Genomic DNA, 17046 nt, shown 5'->3' with positions numbered 1-17046 from the left:
GCCTCTTGTATACCCTGTCCTACCGGAATATTAATATATTTTAATGAGAATCAATCCTTTCATACTACTTCTATTATAATTAGCCATGCATAATTTGATGCCTCAGAATGCCTGTTATGTATTTTCAAAATTCTAAATATCCAGATGAAAAATTGCAAATGTATCCAGAAAGTTTGAAACTTTTGGCCTAGCTTTGCAGTCTAATCAAGAAGAATTTTTGGACATCAGGTTGGGCAACTTGCAGGCACAAACAGTGGTATCTGATGCCATGATAGCAGCAAAAATTTCCAGAGGGTTTTTTTTAAGATGGGGGGGGGGAGCTAAAAAAAATTTAAGTGGGCTAAGACCCCATAGGATTGTAGTACAATAAGTGCCATTGGGATGGATATCTATTATTTTATGCATTGTTGTTGTTGTTAGCTGCGAAGTCATGTCCAACCCATTGTGACTCCATGAATAATGTTCCTCCAGGCCCTCCTGTCCTCTACCATCCTCTGGAGTCCATTTAAACTCACACCTACTACTTCGGTGACTCCATCCAGTCACCTCATTCTCTGTCACCCCCTTCTTCTTTTGCCCTCCATCTTTCCCAGTATTAGGATCTTCTCCAGTGAGTCCTTCCTTCTCCTTAGCTGGCCAAAATATTTGAGTTTCATCTTCAGAAACTGGCTTTCTAAAGAGCAGTCAGGGTTGATCTCCTCTAGGACTGACCAGTTTGATCGCCTTGCAGTCCACTGGACTCTCAGGAATCTTCTCCAGCACCCTAGTTCAAAAGCCTCAATTCTTTGGTGCTCAGCCTTTCTTATAGTCCAACTTTCACAGCCACATTTTATGTATACATAGCCTTAAAAAAGTAGGAAAGGGGAGTAAAATCCTAACTTTTCTGAAATCATTGTGTTATTTTCCTTTGCCTTGTGACCTACAGTTGCCTTCCTCCCTTCCAAAAAAAAAAAAAGGGGGGGGGGACCTTTATGCTTTGGCCAAATGTGTAAAACTTAAGGTTAATGCCAATGAGTTTGCAGGTGTTGGTCCCTTCATTTCTGCCCATATACAAAATGTTTAGAAACACCTAAATAGTGTTCTTTGTAATAGCTAATGTTTTAATGCACAACTTCTTATCTGCAGCTGCTTTCATTTCTATTGGCTTTATCTGTTGATATCATTTTGCTAAAAAATGTTTTTGGAAAAAGGGGCTTGGATATTAACTTACAGTGTCATTTCAGGAGTCTGACTCATTTCAAGAGGCAGCTGTAAATCTCTCTGAAGGCGAGCAGGCCATGTCAGATGCCAGACAAAGACTTCTTGCCAAGGAAGTCAAGAAACATGATAATGGGAAAGCAAGCTTGTTAGGTAAGCCTTTAATTTGCAAGTGGTGATAGTCTTGCTCTATTCAGCTCAGTGTAAGGTCATATGGTCAGGCCTGTGTTTCATTCTAGATTGCAATATTCTGAAAAGAACTATGACCATGATGGTGAACCAGAGGTGAGTTTCAACCGGTTCTGTCTGGTACACATGTACCGGTTGAAATAATTTAGCATGCCTTCCCATACCGGGGCTTCCAGGAGCCGGATACCAGAACAGTTTCTCCCCTGCCCTGCCCCTCCCCCCCTGCTCTTCCACCAGCAGAAGCCTTCTGGGAGGTTTTGCCTGGCGGGCACGCAGAGGGAGAGCAGGGAATCCATGCAGAGGTAGGAAATTGCATGGATTCCACACACCCTTCATTAGAAATGAGGTGGCTGTCAGAGAAGAGAGCAGTGCACGCCCGTTGGCTTGTCCAACAAATCCTCCCCTCCTGTTAATTCTTCTTCTGTTTGAACAAGCCACACGGGGGGCACTCCTTTGCTTTGACAGCCGCCTCGTTTCCAATTGGGGGAAGGAAAAAATCCATCTTTTCTGTCCCTCTCCATGGATCCATGGATTTCCCCCCCCCCCCCATTGGAAATGAGGTGGTTGTGAAAGACAAGGCAGTGTTCAAACAGCAAAAGAAGGAACAGAAGAGTTCCACGCCAGGTTTTTTAAACAGCCAAACACCTCTCCTGTTCCTCAGGCAGGCCGGATCGGGAGCGCACGCCAAGCTGTTGCTCCTCCTGTTGCCGCCACTGTTGGTGTGACTCTCGTGAGGGGAAGAGAAAAAAATAATAAAAGGCTTCTACCACCTTGCTCCCCCGCCCAGCAGTTCACTGAATGCGGTACATCATTTGCCCAGAGAGCATTGCTGATCAGTCATTAGAGAGTCCACTCTGGAGAACAGCCTTATCATTGTCCTCATTGCCAACAGTACTTCAACCATCAGTCAGCATTTAAAGTGCATAAACTTATCCACCCAGGCCAGAAACCTTATATCTGCCTAGAATGTGGGGAAAGATTTGTTTCTTCTTCTACCCTCAAAATACACAAACAGATCCATACAGGAGAAAAACCATTTTCCTGTGCCGACTGTGGGAAACAATTCATCCAGGGCTCTAACCTGATTTCACACCAATGTACACACTCTGGGGAAAAACCATTTTGCTGCACCATGTGTGGAAGAAGATTCAGTTATCCATCGGACCTCACCTGGCACCAGAAAATTCACACAAGAGAAAAACTGTTTCCTTGTGTGAGAGGAGATTCACTAGGTTTCAGATCTCCTTATACATCGGAGAATCCATACCAGGGAGCGCCCGTATTGTTGCCTGTAATGTGGGAGGAGATTCTGTCAGAAGAGTGCATTGGTAACACACCTAAGAATCCACAGGAAAGAGACAGGAAAAATCAAAGTCACAGAAAAATAATGAACTGAAAATCTGTGACACTGAAGAAAAGGCATACATTCCAGAAGAAACAGACATAAAATGCTTCAAAGGTGAAGGAGCTCACTTCAACTTGCCTTTTTGACTCCAGGTCCATCCCTTTCTCATGATCTTCTTAGGGAAGAAAGTACAGTGTATAGAGAATGTGAAGAGTTCGTGTATTGTTTCTTCAATAACTTCTATTCATCCTCCAGTGACTGATCTTTCAAGGAACATTGCTGGACTTTGTCCCTAGTTTTAGGATTAGCCTGGAATATTATGGCAGTTGAAGCTGGAATGTTCTGCCTTGGATTTTCTCTTGGCATTTAGCTGTTGTCTGACATCAATTCATTGGGTGTTTGGGCAATATTTCTTCACGCTGCAATGACTAGAAAAAGAAACCGAGCCCTGGTTCCTTGCTTCCTTCTTATTTTTAGTTTAAAAGGATGACAAGAACCCTGGTAAGAAGAAGGTTCTTGTTTCATTGATTTTTGTCAAGTAGAAAAAAAGCTTTCTGCTCTGATTTCTTCCAGAGTGGAGCCAGAACATAAGACTCCAGGGAAGATCATATTGAGGATACTAATTTGTGCCATCAAATTTTATAAACTAGAGGTAGGAATATGTCCATAAGAGATTGTAAAGTAGGCATCACCTTTCAATTCAAAATAAATACCTAAAGAGGATAAAAATGTGAAGCTTTTTATGTTTCAAAGAGCAGATCTGGCAAGGACTGAGGGCAGACATGAGGACTCTGATGTATGAATTGACTTCTTAAATCCAAACTTTAGTTTCGCTGTTGGTTGAATATAAAGAAGTGAAGGATTGAAACATTAGCTTGATCTACAGGGTAATTCATATCAAGAAATTTGGAGATTAGGAAAATACGTCATGTAGAAACTTGCACATTTTTCATCATGTATGTTTCATGTCTTAAATTTTGTGAAGTTTGTCTTCTAGATCACTGAGGTGATTGTATATGGAAGTAATTGGAGATGCAAACATTGTTTTTTGGCAAAAGGGTCAGGTCTCAAATGTTCTGGAGAACTATTATTTCATTGTGTGGCTTTTGCAAGTTATGTTCTCAGTCTGAATTGCCAATCTAGAAATGTATAAGAAGGACCCATTGCATAATTAAAAACTAAAAGGCAATCAATACACTGAACATGCAAAGAAGTGTTTCAACATCATGTCAAGTATTCACCGCTTCTCCATAGGTGGATAGAGTACAGTGATTCCTTGGTACTTAACTGCTTTGAAACTCATTGGATTTTTTACTCAATGCATTTTGGTGTGAAAATTTTGTCCCAATACTCATTGTTTGTTTGGTACTCATCACACAAGCTAGAACTTGTCGATGTTGGCTGCCTTGTGACTTACTACATTATTCCTTATGGCAGGGGTGAAATCAACTTATTTCACTACCGGTTCAATTTAGATTAGCTAGAAAGCAGGAAATTGACAGTTCTAGCTAATATAAATTGCACGTCATAGCTGATTGTCAGAAATACCGGTTCGCTGAACCGTTGTTTTTTTTACTAAGTGCTTATTTCGGGGGTCAAAAGAAAATAAGACCCTGTCTTATTTTCAAGGAAAATAGTGTTCTAGCTGGGAGAACGCGGGTGGACAAACGGAGGCGAGCCAGGACTTCAAGTCAGCTAACAGTTTAATGCTAACAGGTTGCCAAACGCGGCACTTCAAATTTCATGTGTCTCAGCTAACTGGCAACAGCTGAGCCCTGTTTGACAGCTCTTTATATATGCCCGCTGTCAAACAGGAAGCCAATCAGGAACAAGGACAGCGCCCCCTAGTCAACGGACCAGAGGAAAAACTATAGTACACAACACTCCTTCACACTTAGAATGCACATGCATAGTCCTCCAAATAGCCTGGGTGGTGCCGGACCCGCCCAGTTCTTCTTAGTGCGCCTTCCGCTGTCGAAACTGGAACTGCATCCCCCATTGTTTGCAACCCAGTCAAACCAGACTCCATCGGCCCTGGAAACTCATGGGGAAGAACAGGTAAGTCTGTGGTTGGATTATCTATAGATCTGTTTGACCGCTCAGGGAAAGTAGACTGGGACCTAGGATTGTGCTCCCTAGCCTTGGCTAGGACTGATTGCATGTTAGGTAGGCCCTGCTGCTGCTGCTCCACCATGTTGGGGTCTATATGTCTAACTCTTAGCTGATTGATATGATGCTTCCATACACTGCCATCCTCTATCTCTATCAGATATGAGCACGGACCTGTTATTCGTTTGACTATGCCCAGTATCCATAATGGGTGGCCAGAGTAATTTCTCACGTAGACTGGTGTGTTTATTATGAAACCCTTGACCTGACTGTGAGAGGCTAAGGGCCTTACAGGGGCATATTCTGAGTGCAGTCTATCTAGTGTCATCCTAATGCGCCGACCCATTAACAGCTCCGCCGGGCTTCTGTTGGTTGTTGTACATGGGGTGGCATGCTGCCACAATAAGTACTTGTCTATGTCCTCCTTCCATTTGATAGGGCCAAACCTAGCTAACGCTTCTTTTGTTGATCGTACTGCACTTTCTGCGAGGCCATCAGCCGCCGGATTGAATGGAGCTACAAATGCGTGTCGGACCCCTAACCGGGCAAAAAAATTGGTTAGATGGCAGCAGTAAATTGGGGACCATTGTCTGATACGACTAGATCTAGCAAACCATGGGTCGTGAATACCCGCCTTAGCACTCGGATTATAGCAGGGGCTGTTGTTGTGGATAATAAAGATACCTCTACCCACTTAGAGAAAGCATCAATAATCACAATAAAATTTTGGCCCTTAAACGGGCCTGCTAAATCTATATGTACCCTGGACCACGGAGCCCTTGGATATTCCCAATTCCGAACTCTGAGACAGTGTGAACAGCCGGAAACCCACCGAGCAATGTCCTAGTCCATGCCCAGCCACTAGGCATAGCTCCGGCCCAGTGATTTCATCCGGACTATTCCTGGGTGGCCATCGTGAAGTGTTCTCAGCCCCTCTTCTCGCAGAGAGGCCGGGACAACCACTCTGCTTCCCCACAGGAGGCAACCCTGCTGGGAGGATAGTTCATGTTGCCTGTTGGCAAATGGTTGCCATTCGGAGCCAAGAGGGCTGGAAGGCTAACCCCTTTCAGTCCACCCCAGCATCTTGGCAAGTAGATTGTCATGGCCCGTGTGTGTAGCCACATCAGCTGTGGTTATTGGCAACTGCAGGTCATCAATCAGCAACACCGTAGAGGCTGGTGCCGGGTCTTCCACTGCAATTGGCAATGGGCATCTACTTAACGCGTCCACGTGGCTAATGTGCTTTCCCAGTCTATAATGCAACGTGTAGTTATATGCAGCCAGAAATACAGTCCATCTTGTAAACCTGGGAGACAGAATTTGGGGTGTCTCTCTGTCCCTTGCGATGATGCCCAACAGGGGTTTGTGGTCAATCACTAGGTGGAAATGACGGCCATACAGATAAGAATGGAAACATTTCACCCCTGCCATTATAGCCAAAGCTTCTCGGTCAAGCTGGCAATAGTTCCTTTCCGGCGAAGACAGTGTGTGACAGAAGAATGCCACTGGAGCCTCAAGCCCTGAAGGCAGCCAGTGGCTCAGGACTGCGCCGACCCCATAAGGTAACGCATCACGTGCTAATACTAAAGCGAGAGACTCGTTGTATTGTAGTAGGACACTCTCAGACGTGAGGAACTTTTTTACAGTCTCAAAAGCTGCGGCTTCCTTTCCCCCCCAAACCCACTTCACCGATTGATCTAGTAATCTGTGTAGTGGTTCCACGACAGATGCCTTGTGTGGCAGGAAAATGTTATAAAAGTTCAAAAGCCCCAGGAAAGCTTGTAGCTCGGCTTTTGTAGTAGGCATTGGGGCTTGATGAATAGCCAGTACTTTGTCAAGGGTAGGATGAATTCCTTTTATATCTATTAAAAATCCCAAAAATTCGACTTGTGGCACCGCGATCTGACACTTGGTTGTTCTAAGTTTCAAACCAACACCTCGGAACTGACGAAGCACAGTACGCAGGCTGCTGATATGCCTGGGCTAGATCTAGTTTTGCAAATATTGTTCCCTGCCCCAGAGAGTTCAGCAAATGCGGCACCACGAGCACATGGTATGCGCTCTGCTGTAAGGCTCTATTCAAAGTACATTTAAAATCAGTGCAGATGTGCACAGACCCATCCCCCTTTATTGGGGTCACAATAGGTGTTTCCCAACGAGCATGGTCAATGGGTTCTAACTCCCCTTGGGCCAGTATTTTATCAATCTCTGCGTCAACTTTGGGTTTTAACGCAAACGGAACCTTGCATGGCTTTAGCCACCGTGGCGGAACCTGGGGGTCTAGGTTGAAGGAAATTGGGGTACCCATGTACTTCCCCAACCCTTCCCCGTAAACTTTGGGACATTCTCTAATCAGCATGTCCAAATATGGAGCGCTCTGAATCTGATCAATTCCCGTTATGCTCAGCCCCAGGACTTCGAACCATTCCATACCTAGGAAGCTTGGCCAGGGGCCTTTTACCACAATAAGTGGTAATTTCCTACTGTATTGCTTAAATTACACCCTACAAACATATTTACACAACACTGGGATGGGATTTCCCTGGAAATCCCTTAATCTTAACAGGCACGGTGTCAATTTTGCTTTTGACAAGGTAGGCACAAGCCTTTTGACAATTGTCCAAGAAATTATTGAGACAGCTGATCCCGTGTCTACCTCCATCTGGCAGGGCTGGCCTTCCAATTTAACTGTGAGGAATATCTTTCCTCTTGGACTATGGACAATCTGGTCCACTTCAGTTTCTTCCCTGTCCTCATGGAATCCCTTTTCCTGAAACTCTGCCCACTGCCTAATTTGTATGGTTTTCTGTACGGCTGACTACTGCCAGGCGGGTTGCTCTCAAGAGCACTAGCATAAGGTGCAGTTACCCTGCAGACTTTTGCTAAATGGCCCCTTTTTCCACAACAGAGGCAGACTGTATTTTTAAAATGGCACTCCGCTCTATTGTATCTGTTTCCACACCCCGGGCAATTATTTTGGGTCAGAACCTTACCCTGCCGACCTCTGGCCTGTTCCGCCTTCAAGCAATGTAATTCATTGTTTCCGGAAGCCACCTCGTCATCGGTAAAGTTCTTCGTGATGTACATCAGTTGTTTTCTCTCCAGATGGCTGCTTGGAGAATCTTTGGATTTCCTCCGTTGATTTCGTTGACAGTTCCACCGCTCTGGCTTCATCAAGAGCCATCTGTAAGTCTAATTCAGGTTTGGCCCAGGCGGCGCTGTATGTGGAGGTCTCTAACTGGGAGGCTGGGAGTCAGGGGCACCGTCTTACGGTGGTTTGGCTCCTACCTCTCTGACCGGACACAACGTGTGTTGGCAGGGGAGCAGAGTTCGACCCGGAGGTCACTCACATGTGGAGTGCCACAGGGATCGGTGCTCTCGCCTCTCCTGTTCAACACATACATGAAACCGCTGGGCGAGATCATCCGTGGTTTTGGGGTGGGATATCATCTGTATGCTGATGATACTCAGCTATACATTTCCACCCCGAACCACCCCAATGAGGCCGTCGAAATGATGTCCCGGTGTTTGGAGGCTGTACGGGTCTGGATGGATGGCAACCGACTAAAACTCAACCCTTCCAAGACGGAGTGGCTGTGGCTTCCGGCCCCCCGGTTCAACCAGGTGTTTCCATCTCTGGCCATTGGGGGCGTGCAACTAGCCCCCATGGAACAGGTGCGCAATTTGGGCGTCCTCCTAGATGCCCGGCTGTCCATGGATGACCATGTAACAGCCGTGGCAAGGGGGGCGTTCCATCAGGTCCACCTGATGCGCCAATTGCGCCCCTTATTGGACCGGGATGCCCTACGCACAGTCACCCATGCGCTAGTGACGTCTCGCCTGGACTACTGCAATGCTCTCTACATGGGGCTTCCCTTGAGATGCACTCGGAGACTACAGTTGGTCCAGAACGCGGCCGCGCGGGTGATTATGGGGAGGACTAGATACTCCCCTGTAACACCTCTCCTGCGCGAGCTGCACTGGCTTCCTGTGGTCTACCGAGTGCGTTTCAAGGTTTTGATTATGATCTTTAAAGCGCTTCATGGTACAGGACCTAGTTACATGCAGGATCGCATCCTGCCCCACACATCCCTACGACCAATTCGCTCACACAGAGAGGGACTTCTCCGGGTGCCGTCCGCCAAACAGTATCGGGGGGCGACACCCAGGAGCAGAGCCTTCTCTGTGATGGGCCCAGCCCTGTGGAATGACCTCCCCCGTGATATCAGGATTATTTCCGATCTCCGCTCCTTCCGTGTACAGTTGAAGACCCACCTCTTTCAATTATCTGGCCTGGCTCAACCGTAATTTTTCATATTCCTCCTGACTGTCTTTTTTAAATTTTAAATTTTTATTGTATATTGGGTTTTTATTATTGGGGTATGTTAATGGTTTTAATTGTCTAAATGTTGTAATCTATTACCTCCTCCATGCATGTATGTCTTTGTATATATGTATGTTTATATATGTCCTAGTGTACGCCGCCCCGAGTCCTGCCTGGAAAGGGAGCGGCTAATAAATTCAAATTTATTATTTATTATTATTATAACACCCCCAACAATTTGGTCTGTAAGCGCCTCATCTAAGTCTTTGAAATTACAGTGGAGAGCAGCGGTTCGTAAAGCACCCACATATTCGTTAATCGTCTCTCCCTCGCGCTAGACCCTTCTGTAGAAAGCATACCTGCGTGTCATGCGGGAAGGGGTTGGGGTTTAGTGATTTTTTAACTTTGTCATTAACACATCCCATGAGAGTGTGGACGGAGTGTAGAGCCACTAGAGTCCCTCCAAGATTAAACATCTCCATGCCACATAAATTTAGAAAATATAGTAGTCCATGATAAACTGCTGTTCAAATTAAACTCTTTCAGCATTTTTGGTCCTTCGCACAAGTGGATTGCTGCTTTCCTGTCTAATAGACTGCAGAAAGTCAAAATGGGGAACTCGCTGTCTAATCCTCCATCAGTTGACAGTGGTGTTTTAAAAGGCAGCGTCTTAGAGCCCACACTTTTCTTGCTCTATATCAACGATTTATTGCATCCTTTTTGCTGCTGATGTAAAACTATTCAATACTACAGATAATTCTGTTGTTTTGCAAAATGATCTATGTATCTGAATGGTCATCTATTTGGCAATTTCAAATTTCGATCAATAAATGCTCTGTCTTACATATTGGTAAATGTAATCAGAATGTCAAGTATAAGCTAGGTGGCATTGAACTGGCTGATGACCCTCACTTTGTCAAGGACCTGCGTGTACTTATCTCTGATAATCTATGGCTCCAAATTTCACAGCGTTGTTAAAAAAAGCATTAAGGGTTGTAAATTTAATTTTGCACAGTTTTCCCCCCCTGGAAACATTGTATTGCTAATTAGAGCTTATAATACTTATGCTAGATCAATCTTAGAATATAGTTCAACTGTTTGGAATCCCCACCATATATCTGACCTCAGTACAACCGAGCGGGTTCAGAAGTATTTCACGAGAAAAGTTTTGCACTCTTCTGTACATAATAGAACTCCCTATGCTACTAGCCTTGAAATTCTCAGTTTGGATAACAGAACTGCGATGCTTGCAGTCAGACCTAGGTATTGCATACAAAATTATACGTAGTAATGTTTTACCTGTAAATGACTTTTTCTGTTTTAATCACAATAATACACATTAACAACCACTTTAAACTTAATATAAATCGTTCTAAACTTGACTGTAAAAAATAAGATTTCTGTAATAGATTGTTAAAGTTTGGAATGCTCTACCTGGTTCAGTTATTTCAGCTACAATTTTTCACAGCTTCAGTCACAAATTGACTTCCATGGCTCTTACATCATACTTAAGTGGTTAGTAGAGGGGGTGTGCATAAGTGCACTAACATGCCTATCATATCTGTCATGGTATTTTTATTCTTTTATTCTTGCTCTCATTTTTTGTTTGAAAAATTTTAATAAATAAATAAAATCCTCAAACCAATCAGCCCTTGGCGTCACTTATAATGATAATGGGTTAGACTTCAATTCCTTGGATGAAGGAAGGAGGATCATAAACATATGTAGGGTATTCAGATTAGATTCAGACTAAGTTAGCTGAAGTTAACTAAATCAAAACTGTGGTCTGCCTTAGTGATAGCTGAAATTTAGCTGAAGTTTAGTCCCTTAAAATTAAATGCTATGATTTATATCGTTTGTACAAATTCTCTACAGGATTTCTCTTCTATGTTCTGATTTTCCTTCTCCTTTCCTTTCTGAAGCTAATTTGGAGTCTTATATGTTGTTTGAGGCCACCATGTTCTGGGATTTCCTTCTATTCATGTATCTACAACTGAAAATAGTAAATATACTGTATCTTCTTAATCACACAGTCCTGGTCTGCTGTGCTATGGTCCACTGAAGGAACTCCCAGATTGTACCAGTCAAGAAACTGCAAGACATTTTTCTAAATGGTGCCAAGCTGGTTTCCAAACGGGGCCAAGTAATCATCATCACTGAAGGAAACAGGACAGTCTATAAATTCTTATACCACTGCAGACTTCAAAATTGCCACTTGCTTTATGGCTTATTTTATTCCATAGGTAGTGTTACTGTCATACAGCAGAAACTGGTTTCCTCCACATGTATTAATATGTTTGTGAAAATTGGCTAGATGTAGGATTAGCATCAGATGTAAACCCTGCCTCTTTTGTAATATATCAACACATACATGTTCAAAATGGACAATGTTTGGATTGTGACACTACACCCACTATCTTGTAGATTTTGAATTCTTACATGCAGTGCTAAATCTTACAGTGCTTGAAAAAAAAGTAGCAAGAGTTTCTCAACACTCTTTTATCGTTATGGGGAAAGCCACAGTATAGATGGAATGCTCTGAGGAGACCATCACTTCATCAGCAGTGATGCCTACTGTTGATCAAACAAGTGAATGAAGTAACAGAACAATGACAAAAAAGCTAAAGAAGCCTATGGGTGCTTGTGGGCAAAAGATAGAAATTATGTCTAAGGGAAGCCTGCTGTCCTGCAAGGAAAACTGATAATATGGAAGGACACCATGCACTTCTGCTATCAAGAGGCTAAGAGTCAGCTATATAAACAGATTTTATAGGAATTCTTAACGACTTAGTCTAAAGAAATCCAAAACCACTTTCAGGAAGCTGGCCCAAAGACCCAGGCAGGGAGTTTCCTGCTAAGGCTGAAGGAAGGCAAGAGAGAACAGCAGACAGTAATATTTATGCCAGTTTGTCACAATCCTGAGAACTTCAGCAGCAACAAAGGAATATGGTAATGAGAATTAATATCTTCTTTATGAATTCCATGCCTTTACATACCAATAAGCTTCAGTGAAGGTTTAACTTATGCCTGAGATGTAAATTTTGGAGGACAGTATCAGGAGAATGCTCTAGTGAAGAATGTGGAAGTGGGAGGACTAGGCTGCCTCTGATGTACTTCATTCTAGACAGAATTTTCTTAAGTCATTTTAGAACCAGTCCACATTAGGATGGTGTAGGAAGTTATCACCCAGCCCTCTACCAGAAAAATGAAATATCCTAGGAAATATTGAAAAGGCAGAATATTACATTTCCCTGGATGTGAAAAGGGAGAAACATGTTTTAAAGACAGAATAACTCCCTGCAGCTTCCAGCCCGTCCCCCTTTGTCAATGGGCCAATAAGAAGGCCAAGCCAGTCCCTTTACATAATAAAGAGTTCTCCCCTTCAGCTCCAGGGGGATGGGATTAAGGCATGATAATATTGGCCCTTTACCCAACTCACCACATGGCATCTGAGAACTCAACCAAACCTGGATTCAAAATGCAGCCTAAAGAGTTGCCCCTGCATGGCCCCATGGGTGTCTGACAACCAATCAGAATACAAGCTCAAGATCAAAGGCCAGAGAGGGCATAAAACCAGGGACTTTCAGCATCTCAGCCTTCTCCTCTCTTTTTCTCCACCCAACATTCAAGCATGTGATCACTTTTTCTGTTCAGGGCTCAAGCCATGTGGTCCTGTCCACCATTAAACCATCTTTCCAAGCAGCCTCCATGTCTCCAGTGTCTTTTCCCCCACTTGGAGCCGAACCTAGAAAGACATTTGTTCTTTAGGGAGAACGAGGCAGACGGGGACTGAGGCAAGACAGGTTGAAGCTAACACAACCTTTATTAACAGTGACAAACAGCTCAAATGTAAGGGAAACCTCGAACTGGCAAACAGCAAAGCAATGACAGCTGACAGCTCTTTTATACTAGAGCTGTCAGACGCTTAGCCAATCAGGTAGCTAGATTCTCCCGCCAGCAGGCTGCTCGCATCTTAGCCAATCAGGAACCAGCAATGTAAGTCAATGGCAGGGAACTTCAGTACTTAACATTTCTTTCAACAATGGGGACAGAAGCTTTTATCTGTTGTTTTGATTATGGTTGCCAAAGAAAACAAGCCAACATGATACAGATGATACTGAATCACAAACCCTACAGGAAGTTACATGGATGCCTCTAATCTTTTTTTTTTAGCAAGCTTGTTTGCTAGCTATAAAGGTAATAATTAACAGCTCTAAAGAATTTTCATTGAACCATATTGTTGAACTTTTCTGTATTGATCCTAGATAATTGGTAACCTTATTTTTTTAGGTGTTTTGAAATGCATTCTCTGAAATGTTTTGAAATGCACTCTCTGAAATGAACATAGCATCACCCCAACCTCACTCATTTTGGGCATTTTTGAAGCAAATGAAACCCTAATGTTTTAAAGCAATATTTTTGGATGTTTGGAATCTACATTTCTGTGGTGTCTTAAATGCAATCCCTTAAAATTAAATGAACATAGAAGCCACAGCAATACAAGGAGATCAGGAGTGGGGCTTTGTGTTATCAAAGTTGCCATCTTGAATTTTGCACTCTGCTATGCATACCTCAGTTTAGATTAATTTTAAAAGCCTTCCAGTTCACAAAGTGGCCAAAAACAAAAACAAAAGACATTTCAGGGAGAGAAAAGGCAGAAAGAGGAAGGCAACTGAAAGGGAGATAGAGAAATGTCATCAGAGAGAGGAAAAAGGGGGTGCCCCAGTTTATGATAGTCCACTTTGCTCTCCTAGACTTTGTACTCTGGATCTAATGGGCTATGGAGGCCTTATTTAGTAAACAATGGTCTTCTGGCAGAGAAAGATGGTCAATCAATAATGTCCAATCAGTATTGTTTGAGGAATTTCAACATCTAAAAGCCAGGAAATTTTCTACATTTCCTGCTCCTGCTACTGTAGAGACAGCAAAGACAGGCTAATAATGCTAAAACCCTCAAAGAAAATTATTCTGCTGAAGAAAAAGACATTCTCCATTTTCCTCTTACTAACTCAAGGAAGAACTATAATAGTATTATACCACAGATACTTTGGATTTCTGTTCTAAAATCTTGTTTCTTGAACCCATTTTTGCTGAGTTAAATCTCTGAAAGGCTATTTTCTCTGAAAAAGAAAAAAAGCCCATCTCCTCAACAATAAACTTCAAATATCTAATTATTTAAAGGCAGCTAGAATATATTACATTCATTGGAAAGATTTAGGTGAAAGATGAGTCAAAGGATTAAGAGAAAAAGATGGAGGTTAGAAAACTAATCGGGAATTTAGCTTGAATCGAAGGAAGAGTTACTTTTTACGAATTGGATCAGCAGTTTTAGTACATTAAAGAGTAATTCAGTTGCATATTTGCAGAGGCCACAGTCAAATTTTAGGGGCCACCAACTGTACACCATTTTTTAAACAAATATTTGGATTGTTGAAAGGATTTCATCAGCTACATTGCATCTTAATTATAGCTATTTTCATCTTTAAAAATATGAAAAAAGTTATAAACCTTCAAACCTGCATCCCATGCTTATCTTGTGGATTGAAATCTTTCTTGTCACACACCTTCCTTCTTAACTAGGATATCGACAACTTATTGATGGACAACTCTCCCTTTTTCTTTGATTTGATGTTTATTATTTTCCCCCAATAGTGTATTTTTATACAACAAAAATTTTTGGTTATACAGATTGCTCCTAATAGAAATGCTCAGAATGAAATTACATATCAAATATTTATGTAGTTTAGCTTTAAATGTAAAATTCAATTCATCTATATCACGATAAGCAACTAAACCATTTCCCACATTAGACCAAAGGTTAAAGTAGGCAAAATTACAAATGGGAGTGAAGTTTCAGATAGACAAACATGGGATGGAAAAGAAATTCTATACGGATTTTAAGGGGTATAAATGATATTACTTGTGAAAATGGCCTTTGGGTACAGCCTGGAAGTATTTGTCTTTCTCTGTATTATCCCTCAAAAATGCACAAAAAGGAGGGTATTTGGAAAAATATATATTTTAAAAATGCTCATTTTGAGGGTACAAAATTACAATCTCTCTGAAGATGAGCTTAGCTTCTGATGACAACATGGATATGTCCATTCTGGCTTTTTAAAATAGTAATACTGAGATGGTTTCTTATTGATGTCTTCAGGGATTAGCCTACATCATTGAGATTTCCTGGTTGTTTTTCATACAACTGATATTACCCTTAGATTTTTGAGATCAAATAAGGTTAGCTAGATTCTAAGATATCTGATGTACTTGGAGTAGTTGGATATAAAAAAAAATCAGATATTTATAATTTAGAAAAAAATATACCCAAATGAAATTTAAATAGGGGAATTTTAAGAAAGTTGTAAACATCAAGTGTCCTTTGTCCAGCATAAAAAAAAATATAAAGAAAATTTTGATGGAAAGAAATAAGTTTTGCATACCACTGACTCCAAGATGGACCCAATTCAGGTTGACGTGTTTATCCTGATATGCTTTAGGGATCATCTAAACTTTATAGCTCAGTTAGTTCAACTCTGCTTATATTTTGAAGTGGATTTGCAGGAAAGTTGATTCAAATGTGTGATATAGGATTTGTCTACACCTTGTACAAAATCTGTACTGTCTAATATTTTGCACAATGAGAGGCACATCATCCTGTTTGTATATTGGCTTTTATTATTGTATTAGGCATTGGAATTATAATTCCTGGATCTAATTTTTTAATATGCTGCAAGTGTGATCTGTGATGGTTCTAGTGAGGATATTAAATCAAACGTTGTTACTTATAATGAACAATAATGAAAACAAGGAGTTTGAAAACAATTTGTCAAAGCCCCATCTTGTAAGAACACTAATATCATGGATATCTCTAAGTACATCTATGTTGTCTTCAATCCTTGTCTAATTACTTCAATTTCTGGGATAGTGAGAATAGTTGTATGATCAGTCCAAGGGATGCCAGCAAAAGTCTCTAAACATTCATGCTAACAACATGAGAACTGATGACATGGTTATGACATCCTGTGAGCGGATCACAGAAGGATCTATTTCTGACAGTTGCTTCTGTTTTTCTAACACTTAAACTTTTGTCCCTTCCCAGTCTGTCAGTCAGTGCTGCTTGCTGAAGGATCAGATGGGGCTTTCACAAGGCAGATGGTGTCACCTTCAGGGTCCCCTTCAGAGGAGATTTGCTCTCTTCCCCGGCTATACATTTCTCGAAGGCCATTTACCATATTTGACCCAACACTGATGTTTTCCATGAAGGGCTCTACAAGAACAAAGAAAAATGTTAGACCCAGCTTCTATTTCGATTGGATCTTCTTTTCTTCTACTTGTTTCTTCACACCTTTTAATACTGGACCATTTGAAGCATCCCCTGGCCATGTGGCTGTGATTTACAATGTTTCTGTTGGAAATTGGTGTTTACTTCCAGTTTCAGGAAAAAAAAGCCAAACCCATAACAATCAATGGTTTCCCTTAAAGACCACAACATTAATAACTGTGGCACTTGTTTTATGGGCACTGCAAAAAATGTTGTAAAATCCGGTGTGGTCATATGGTGACTTTAGAATCAAGTTCAGACATACTGGAGAAAAGAAACCCATGCCATCTTCTGAAACTGTGAATGTTAAAGCAGTCTGTCACATAGGGAAAGATGGATGCTCTTTGAATGAGCTTTTTCCTGATCCAAATGGGTCAGCAATCCAAGACGTCAGAAGACATGCAATCCCTATGTTTACAAAGCCTTTTCCCCTAGAATTCCTTTGATCACACAGTAGAGTTCAGAAACAAAGTAGAATGGGGCAATTCTAAAATTTTGGGCTGGATTGGGAAGTTAAAAAAAGTCAGAAGACAATACCACTTGCTTCTATATTGCTTCAAA

The 17046-nt window shown here is 41.9% G+C and overlaps 1 protein-coding gene across 1 annotated transcript in view; it reads right to left on the bottom strand.

Annotated features, from left to right (window-relative positions):
• Positions 1 to 15445: 15445 nt before the first annotated feature.
• Positions 15446 to 17046, bottom strand: part of LOC309381453 (scavenger receptor cysteine-rich domain-containing protein DMBT1-like) — a 38160-nt gene continuing 36559 nt past the window's right edge. Inside the window, exon 13 of the mRNA XM_081932454.1 lies at positions 15446 to 16431. Within this exon, the coding sequence (XP_081788580.1) occupies positions 16268 to 16431 (164 nt within the window). The 3' untranslated portion in view covers positions 15446 to 16267. The remainder of the gene's footprint in view (positions 16432 to 17046) is intronic.

The sequence above is a fragment of the Natrix helvetica genome (assembly GCF_964273705.1).
Source record: "Natrix helvetica genome assembly, chromosome: Z".
NCBI classification, from domain to species: domain Eukaryota; kingdom Metazoa; phylum Chordata; class Lepidosauria; order Squamata; family Natricidae; genus Natrix; species Natrix helvetica.
The sequence above is the reverse complement of the archived record's forward strand: the minus strand, read 5'-3'. Positions and strand labels throughout refer to the sequence as shown.